Source organism: Rosa rugosa, chromosome 6, assembly GCF_958449725.1.
Source record: "Rosa rugosa chromosome 6, drRosRugo1.1, whole genome shotgun sequence".
NCBI lineage: Eukaryota > Viridiplantae > Streptophyta > Magnoliopsida > Rosales > Rosaceae > Rosa > Rosa rugosa.
Window position 1 is genome coordinate 38,597,637 of NC_084825.1, and position 9,912 is coordinate 38,607,548.

General features: G+C 37.2%; 1 protein-coding gene across 1 annotated transcript; it reads left to right on the top strand.

Annotated features, from left to right (window-relative positions):
* The first annotated feature begins 2,334 nt into the window (after positions 1-2,334).
* LOC133715894 (uncharacterized protein At5g41620-like) lies at positions 2,335-6,047 on the top strand. Its single transcript, XM_062142583.1, has 3 exons — positions 2,335-2,896; positions 3,608-3,733; positions 4,380-6,047. The coding sequence occupies exons 1-3, from the start codon at positions 2,534-2,536 to the stop codon at positions 5,796-5,798; spliced, it is 1,908 nt and encodes a 635-aa protein (XP_061998567.1). The 5' UTR covers positions 2,335-2,533; the 3' UTR covers positions 5,799-6,047.
* Positions 6,048-9,912: the final 3,865 nt, after the last annotated feature.

Below are 9,912 nucleotides of genomic sequence, written 5' to 3' on the forward strand. Positions count from 1 at the left end.
AAACTTGTACCAGAAGAGGGCTGATGAAAGGGCAAGGCACAATTTACAAAGACTTGGAATGAAAGTACCATGTTACTATGTTAGGCTCCCTAATCATTGCCCATGTTGAATAAGAAAAACAATGGGGTGTTCTAGATGTTCATCAAAAGAAAGCCCTGGACCATGTTTTCTGTCAAAAACTAAACCACACCAGTGGTCCAGTTATGATTTATGTGGTCCTTCATTCTTTCATGAAATTCATATAGCAAGTTGTTCATGTAAAGGAGAAGTAAACATCTTGTATTCAATGTTGGGAACTTGCTGCATTTCCTCCTACTCTTGCAGCATGGTTTTGTGACTAACATTATTAATATGAGTGAAAACTAGTTACGCCAGCTGCTGCGGTGATCTTGGTTTGTTCATTTCGGAAATGTAATGCTAATCATACCCTAAAAAATCTCGGATTATTAGGGCTCCCCATCAACAGTAGGTGATGGCTAAGTCTCAAATTTGCTCCATTAAACTCTCCACAATGACTTCTTGCAGTTGGGTCAATTTCCAAGTTAATTGGGAAACTTACTCTAGATTGGTCTTTTTGCAACAAGATTTGAAATCTGGATACTGGATGAAAAGAACATAGAAGGTCTTTTAATCCTAAAGCAAACCACATCTGAGATGACAAATATTACTTATTGCCAGCTGCACACAAAAAGCAGAGAGACAATTACATGGCATAAAGAAAAATATGAACCTAGCTAAGCTATGTTTATAAAATGCATGATAGGCTGAGGACCACAATAATGGGTCTTGTTCTAACTGGTCCTGGTGGACCAACACTGCCAAGTTTTGGCTTCAACTGTGGATTTGCTCAGCTCCAGACTGAATTAAGTGAGCTTCAACAACCAAGTTGACCTATGATGCCAACCTCACTCCGAATTGTGCATGGGAATTGATTGTGATTATGTTGTTCGGATAATGCTCTGGGAGAGTGGGAGACCATTATGCTTATCTTACTAAGTTTTTTTTTTTTTTTTTTTTTTTTGAGAATTTGGTGCTCAAAATTCATGTCGGAAACACATTCAAGATGGTTAAGTCGAGAATATAATTGTGCAAACATTGGGGACCAAAAGAAAGTTTGCTCAAGATTGCGATGTTTTGGACAACAAGCATCCAATGATATGATTGGAAGTGTTTTGAGTGGTTTAGAATGGACTAGAACAACAAGGTGATATTTTCTACAGAATCGAGCAGATGAAATACAACAACATTAAGTGCATTTAGCGGGAATATTTTCTAGTAAGTCAAACAAAGTTTTTGCCTTTTTGGAGATGAAACTCACTCAATATATACAAGATGCTCAAGTGATAAACAATGTCATGCAACGCAGGGCCAAAAACCACACGAATAGTTTTTCTACTCTGCCGATGAGGTGTTATGCTACTCGGATTTTCTTTGTCTATATATTCTCACAAGCTAAGCTAGCTAGGATGCAGGGCATAGGCACACCAGCAAAGCAAGAGGAGGGCCATTGTGTTGAATTATTGAATGCATATCTTGTCATTTCTCTCTCTAAGAATCCAAGATAGTCTATCATTTCATCTTACCATGTGAGTGAAAAAGTGAAAATTGAAACATGGGACTAGCATATCATTGTAGCCTTTCTAGCCTTTGTCCTTTGGTTTTAGCTTCAGAATAAAGTCCACAAAAATATCATATGCATAAAGAAATTAGTGTGGTGACATTGAGATTCTGTGATGTTTTGACAACATCAAACTTTCCAAAAGAAAGAATATGGTTCTATCTATTCATCTCTCATCTGCATTGCTCTTTTGTTGCAAGTTGCAACTGATCGACCAAGCTCTAATTTCCAGACAGTCAATTCTATAAAACTCAAATCAAAGAAAATACATGCTTAATCTAGAATTACATAAAGTTGTTAATTTATGATTAAACTAGGGCAGTGCTCATGTAAATGGTAACATTAAGGAAGAAAATTTTACCAGCCCGCCCATGCTAATTAAGTTTTGACCTTTGAATTGAGGTGTCTTCAAGTCTGTTGTTCACTATCAATTTTAGTGAATTGAGGGTGTCTCTGACCTCATTTTCTTCTCAACATATATTGTTCTTCACCATCACATTTAGTAATGTCCCATGGGAGATGAACTTTTAACATTGTTAAATTTAAAGGAAGAAAAGCATCAAATCCAGTTTTGCTTTTACAGTTTCACTCCAGCAAAGAAAGAAGGTAAAAAAAAAAAAAAAAAAGCAAAAACTGTCCCTATTTGATGTCCCAATCTCATTGCTAGCGCTGAGGTGGCAAAACCTGGGTAAATAGGGGGACAATGAAACAAAAAACATAAAATCTCACATAGAAAATAGAGAGATTCACAAATTGTAGGACAAAGCTGAGACTCAGAGAGAGAAAGAAGACCACCCCCAAGACTGTAGCTTTTTCAAGAAAATGAAGAAACAAAACATGGGTTTTGAGTTTGAGTTTGAGTTTGAGGGGGAGTAGCACCCACATATTGAATTGAAATTTCAGAGAGAGAGAGAGATGGAGAGAGAAGAAAAGGGCGGTGCGAAAAGTGAAAGAAAAAAGCGAGGGTTGATGGTGAAAAAGGTGAAACGCGGTGTATTAGTAGGCAAGAGAGGAGGGCTTTGTACTACGCCACCGCCCATTTGGAGGCTCGAGTTCCATTCTGAGCCTCACACCAACGAACCCAACTCAGAATTTCTCAACCTTAAAACCTCAACCACATCAATCTCTGCTAGAAACCTCTGCGCTAGTCTCTGGGAAATTGAGTCTTACCAGAACCCACTTCCCCAAATGAGCAGAGCAGGAGCTAGACTTGCCCACAAGCACAGGAAGAACAATGGGGTTGAGCTTGACACTCCCACTAGGGACCCTCATGATCAGGTATACCAAATTTGTAATGTGAGTGTTTGATTTTGAGTTTGTGGGTGTTTTTCTTTATTTGGGGTTTGTCTAGTATTTAGTAGTGCTTTTGTTATATTTAAAGTGTTTGGCTTTTGTTGGGTTATACTTGTTTTGTGATAGTTGTTCTGAACCCTGATATAGAAATGGCATTGTGTCTTCAAAGTTTTGCTTGTTTAGAATTACTTGCTATATACTGTCAGTCAGTTGCTACATTCGCTGTAATTTGGTCAATTACCTAAATTACTTTCACTACTTGTAGTGTACTTTTGATTCTGTAAGTTCTGAACTTCTTGAACCATCAAGGTTTGCATCAGTTATTACTTTCAGCAATCGTTGGTTGTATATTTGTTTTCCGGGGCTTATCATGATATTACCTGGTGTTTGGATGAGGAAATTAAATTTTTCTTCTTGGTGCAACTAGATTTTTTTTTTTTTTTTTTCAAGTGGTTGCTTTGTTTAGTTTAACCGTCATGATTAATATGTTAAGCATAGAACTATCTTGATGGAACGATGAAGCAGCATTAGCAATAGAGGAATGTTGTAATGTTCAGAAGAATGAGTAGGCTTTGTGTAGGACATGAGAGTTGAGCTGTGATTTTCGCTGCTTTGAAGTTTGGAAACTTCAAGCTGGCTATCTGTGTTTGTGTGTATTTATTTAGTTGTTGATTCTTTCCCTTTGTCTCATTCCAGCCAGTAAGTGCAAGCAGTTTGAGGAAGCTTGTATCCACATCGCTGATACAGCACCATCAAGCAGTTGAGAGCAATGGTTATCCTCTACAGCCCCTATCTCCTTCTAGTTGTGGTAGCTCAATGGAGGTGAGTAATTATGTCTCTTTATTCATCTGAAAGTTATTTTGATGTTTTGTTTTTGCTTGAAGATGTTATATATAACTAGAAAGGTGATATAATATGGGCTCACTGAATATTATAACTGAACAAAGCAATACAATGAGGATATGAGTTCAGTAATATAATAATGAGGATTGATAGCTGAGTTTCAAACTCCTCAAATGTAGTCAAAATTCAGGAGGGTTTTTGTCTTGTAAAGTCCACAAGTGTTTGCCATCAAGCAGTTGAGAGCAGTGGATATGTAGATAACTATTATAAAGATACAGAGCTCTAGTTAGAATGTAACTGTGTGCTAAAAGAATTCAGGGAAAAGTATAGGAGTGTTTCAGATCTAGAATTATAGATAGGAGTCATATGACAGAATGTTGAAGTATAAGATTAAAACATAATGCCATCTTAGTACGATTGAAGTGCTTATTTGATACTTTGAGAGTGAGAAGAAAAGAACATCACTTTGGTGATATTGACATGTTGTAAGGATAGCTAATAAAGGAAGAAAATTGCAATGCATGACAAAAAATTTCTGTTCTGAACTTACATAGACTCAGAAGCTAATTTACCCAATATCTGCGTTTGGTGGATTGAAATCTCAGATACCCTTTCATCTTTGTAGGTCGCACCACATAAGGGAAGGAAGGGGGAGTCAAGTTGCGGTCTTAAAACATCCACAGAATTACTTAAAGTACTCAATCGTATCTGGAGTCTTGAAGAACAACATGCATCTAATATATCGTTGGTAAATGCACTGAAAATGGAACTGCATCATTCTCACGCTATAATTAAAGAGTTGGTGCATGAAAAGCAATGGGATAGGCAAGAAATGGATGACTTGATGAAGCAAGTTTCAGACCAAAGTCGAAACAAAGCTGCTGTTCAGTTGGTCAGCGATGAGCTAGAAGGTGAAAGGAAGTTGAGAAAGCATTCAGAGAGCCTGCATCGCAAGCTAGCTCGAGAGCTTTCTGAAGTGAAATCCGCTTTCTCCAATGCTTTGAGAGAGCTTGAAAGGGAGAGCAAAGCACGTATCCTATTGGAAAACTTGTGCGATGAGTTTTCCAAGGGAATAAGAGAGTATGAGCAAGAGGTGCGATCTCTGAAGCACAATCCTGAGAAGGATCAGAGTGGTTTGGCCAGCTCTGAAAGATTAATTCTCCATATTTCAGAAGCATGGCTTGATGAACGGATGCAAATGAAGATAGCTGAAGCTCAGAATAATCTTGGAGAGAAGAATACAATTGTGGACAAGTTAGGTTTTGATATAGAGACTTTTCTTCAAGCTAAACGATCTGTTGACTCGAAGATAAATATTGAGTTATCCCAAAAGCAGCTCAAGGGAAACTGCTCACGCCGACATTCATTAGAGTCCTTTCCATTGAATGAGGCTGTAAGCGCACCAGGAAATGCGGCTGAAGATTCTACTGATAGTGATTCACACTATTCACCGGCAGTCAGGAGTGCTAGTGGAAAACAAATCACACGAAGCTCTAGACAACAGAAAAATAATGATGCAGAAAGACAATATGGAGGAATAGAGAAATCGAATTCCATGAAGAAAAAGGCAGAGGAGCACATTAAGGGAAATATCTTGTCTGGTTTGCAAGGCCAGTTTAAACAACACATGGCGAGAACCATGTCCTGTCATGGAAACAGGACCCTGGCTGCAGATAGGGAAGATGGCAAGCTGGGAGAAGAGAATCCCGCTATGGTTGACAATCTTGAAGAATCTGTATACTCTGATGCAATCAGAGAAGGTCTTCACGAAATACGAAGCAAAAGGGTTGAGGCACATGGATTAAAATCCAATCATCCTGACAGTAACTGCAGGGTGAAAACTTGTATCCAATCTGTGTTTACAGGTAATGCTAGTCCAGTTCAGGGATGGAAATCTAATTTAACAGCCCCGGATTTTGGAAAATCTGAATCTTCTTTGGATTGGCCCCCAGACCTTGATGAAAATACCTTGATGGCAAAATTACTTGAAGCAAGGTTAGAAGCAAAGCAGTCGCGCACCAGAAGTTCAAAGGGGCCTTTGTAGTCTGATGAGACTTGTAGATCTGCTCATAGTAAGCTTCTCATCGAGAACAGCTGATCCTTGGCTTGAGGTCTGGATCTTTGTAAACTCCGATTCTAGTTCAATGTCTAAAACAAAATGCAGAACAATTTTGTTTTCCCTAGTAATTTTAGAGTTACACTTGTACATGAGAATTGTTTTGTATTTACCTTGTTCATATTACCTTAGCATCCAAAAAAATGGTTCTTTTAGAAGGGTTCTATTTTTCAGCCATGGATATTGGAACGAGGTAGGGTTCTATTTTCAGCCATGGATATTGGAAGTTTGGAACGAGGTGGAGCCTCATTCTGTACTGTTCCTTGTTGCATGTATCATGGTAAACAGGACCACATTTACAGTGTGATGGCCACGAAAGCTACTACTAATCTTCTAGATGGTAACATTGAGACAATTGTAGCACTCTCAGTGACACATTTCATTTTCTAATCTCTTCGAATGAAAAAAAAAATTAAAAAATTAAGGTTTGCTCAATTACTTTTGACCATATAGCTAAAGAACTATACTTTAATTCACCAAATGGTACTTGATCTCTGAGAATTTAAAACTCAAAAGCAATACCAGATTCTGATGAGTTTCTGACTATCAACATTAGCCTCCCATTCCCAATTAAGTTCATTGAAGATTTGAAGTGTTAAAGACTGTTACCTAAATAAACCATACATGAAAAGATTTATTAGATTATTGCCGTTCACATGGGAAATGTCCCATTACCCACCATCAGATTAAAAAATGGTGTTCAAGTTATTAAATATGTGACCCAAAATTTTCTGGTATACTTGGTGGTGACTGGTGAGTGTGACTGGACTACCTGTAAGCAGAATTTCTTCTCCCATATGACTGGCTTATATTGCCAACAATAACAAAGTTAAATTGATTGTGGCTTATAAAACTATAATTATGTTGCCTACTATGTTTTGTCTGTTAAAAGTTGGTGATTCCTGATGAAATCATCTCTTTTTCATTACCCAGTAGGCAAACTGTGCATATAAAGAACACAATAATTGTGCGGGATGATGTTCAACGCTAAGTTTAACAAAGTATATGTTCTTTCTTATATCAAATGTAGTGGACCACTATGGAAAAGCAACTACATAGGAATCTTAATTTGTTTTGATGATCGAAGCATGAAGCTAATTTCGTCTCAATTTTTTTTTTCTTTCTCAAAATTAGAGCATTCATGTAAATTGCAATAAGCCAATAATAGAACCACTCGATGGCCTCCATTGCCTCCATGATGCTAAGTTAGCGTCCAACTAAAGGTAGAGAATCAATTAATTTGGAAAATCGAATACAACTTAGCTAGAGGATATGCTTAATTAGCTAAACAATTTACAATATTATAGCATTACCCAGCTAATTAAGAACAAAACAAATAAGTGAAATAGTAATTCGCCTCATCCAAAAGATGTTCGTCCAATGCAAAGCTATCCTTCTCTCTATGCAAGGCAGACATTGCAACTTGCCAACTTGAGCTACAATTGTCATTGCCAAAAAAAAAAAAAAAAAAGGAGATCCCATATATACTATAGAAGTACAAATTAAACCAACATCGAAATCTAACTAGGTTTAATTCGACATACGTATGCTTTAGGGGAAAGAAACCAATCAAGAAAAAGCGAGGGCTTTTGAATCCACAAATTGATCCATTTCCATCTCTCAAAATTGCAGCAGCGCACCACCGGCCAAACTCCTCTGATTTAGGCGATTTTAGATATTAAAGACTATGCTTATTGGCAGTGTTCTATATTACTCCATCTCTCAAAATTGCAGCAACGCACCACCGGCCAAACTACTCATTGTTAGAAGCTAAACACCGTTTAGTATAGAACTGATTCTCCAACAAACTTGATAAGAAAATTTCTTTCAACTTGTAATAAAAAGAAATATTGCTAGCATTCCTCAAAATAGCAAAAATCATTTCTTTCAGAAAAGCAATATTATAGTTGATTATGAAAAATATCTACCAATGATCAAGGCGCCACATAAAGCACACTTCAAATTTTAGAGCCTCTGATAATAAAGGCGCCACATAATGCACCACTTGGCTATGTATGATTATATATTAGTTATAACAACCAATGTTAACCTAGTTTGAAAAGTTACAATAAAGATGCTCAACAGATACTGATTAACGGAATTAAAGATTCTCAATCAGCAATAATGCAATATATATTGCAACGTTTCACCAATTCTTGGAAAGAAGAAAGAAAAAACCCATAATCAGATTTTTTTTCATTTTTTCATTATTATTATATCTTGGAAACTTAATGGCTCTGATTTCATCAAACCCAAGTCATAACCAGGCTAGCCTATATAAGAACCCCTCAACTCTGCTTATTCTCACAACAATTATTTCCTTCTTCCTTCATATGCATGTTTCTGGTACTTGTTCTGTGTATATATGAGTGTTCCTTAATTAGGGTATTAGGTTTTGGGTCCAAATGGGGCTCCTCTTCTCTCCAACTCTGAAAGGAGGTGATGGCTGACGACGGCTGCTTCCTCATGAATACCTCTGGGGGTGCGCACGATACCAATGAGTGTGCGCATTCTAAGGGTTTGCATGAGGTAGGAGACGAGGTTGCCTTGATCTTTTTGGTATTGGAGTGAAGGGAGCTTCAAATGGTCTGCATTCTCTAATTTCCGAAGTTGTCCCATTGTGATCAAAATTTATCAATGCCCTAAATCTGTAATTCTGTAAATGGCTCCACTATCGTATTGGTTTCCCAGTCAACTACGTTCTTATCTTTATCTTTCTGCTTCGTCAATCTAGAATGCCTCCTTTTACATTTATATATAGTTGCATGACGTATATATATAGGGCCTCCTTTTCTGTATTTAATTGTTTTATTCTCCACTAACAGTTAATTGTGAGATCTTGATTAATTACAACACAGCAAAGCCAGTTGATGCACGTCTACACGAAGCTGCGACGATCAGAGACTCCGATGGTGCAGTGATTTGGAACATTCTGATCTGCCAATGGCGAGGCCGGCCATGTTTAATTTAAAGCTGGGAGTGCATATATTGATCAAAGGGTTTATTAGTATTAAACCTTTGTATTAATTAATTGATGGCATTAAGAAGAAATGTTTCAAGTTCAAATGAAGCCTGAAAGCGATTTTAATCACTGATGACCCTTAAAAGAAAGGGTATCATATATAAATGTATGTAACATTGATCAATTTAATAAAGGGATGCAATGTGGGATTCATAATCTATTTCAAGAGTTTATAAACTCTCATAGACATCTCACACTAATAACCTTGGAGAAGACCGGGATAAACAATAATATGTAACTAGCAAATACCATGCCAGTTTTTACCACACTGTCTTCTCATATTTACCAGCCATATGTATAAAGCGGTCAAGAAATCAACAGATGAATTTCTAGCACAAAAGTCATTTTCATTGAAGCAAACTTGCTACTAACAATCCAGGGATGAACCCGACTTGGGATTCTTCATTCACAAAAACAATATTACAAGACATTACAATTTTACAGATATAATTTCCCACCCACAAGCTGGTGAATTCGATCTACAGGTTTCCCTCCCAGATCCCTTCATTTTACAAAAAGACCAAGACGTGCTATAATAAGTTATTTCGGCACAATTCGGTCAAATACCAACAGATTTTGTAGAAAAGTGAGGTCTTTGAGACTTTTAGAAGACGTTTGGAAGGAGTTCAATATTTAAAAACTACACCAAGTGTCGGAAGCTGAATGAGATTGGCATTTCACACAAAGAGACTCGTTCATATGATCTAAAAGAATAAATTGAAGTTAATCTTTTGTTCTTATTTATTTATGGAATCGATTGCGTTGTGATAATGACCCCAGCTCGATCACCGGTGAAGCCCATAGAGTAAAGAAGCTAAAGGGGCAAATCCAACGCAGAACCACCTCAATCACAGCTCGTCACTGCCAACATTAGCAAAAAAGTTTTGGCTTGAACCAGTAGTAGTTTCCTTTTCAATTCATTTAGGGTTAGTAAATGGAGACTCTAGCCTCAAGCTCTATGAAAAATATCCTACACCAACCATACAAATTCCAATACACACAATTCACTTATTTGTAGCG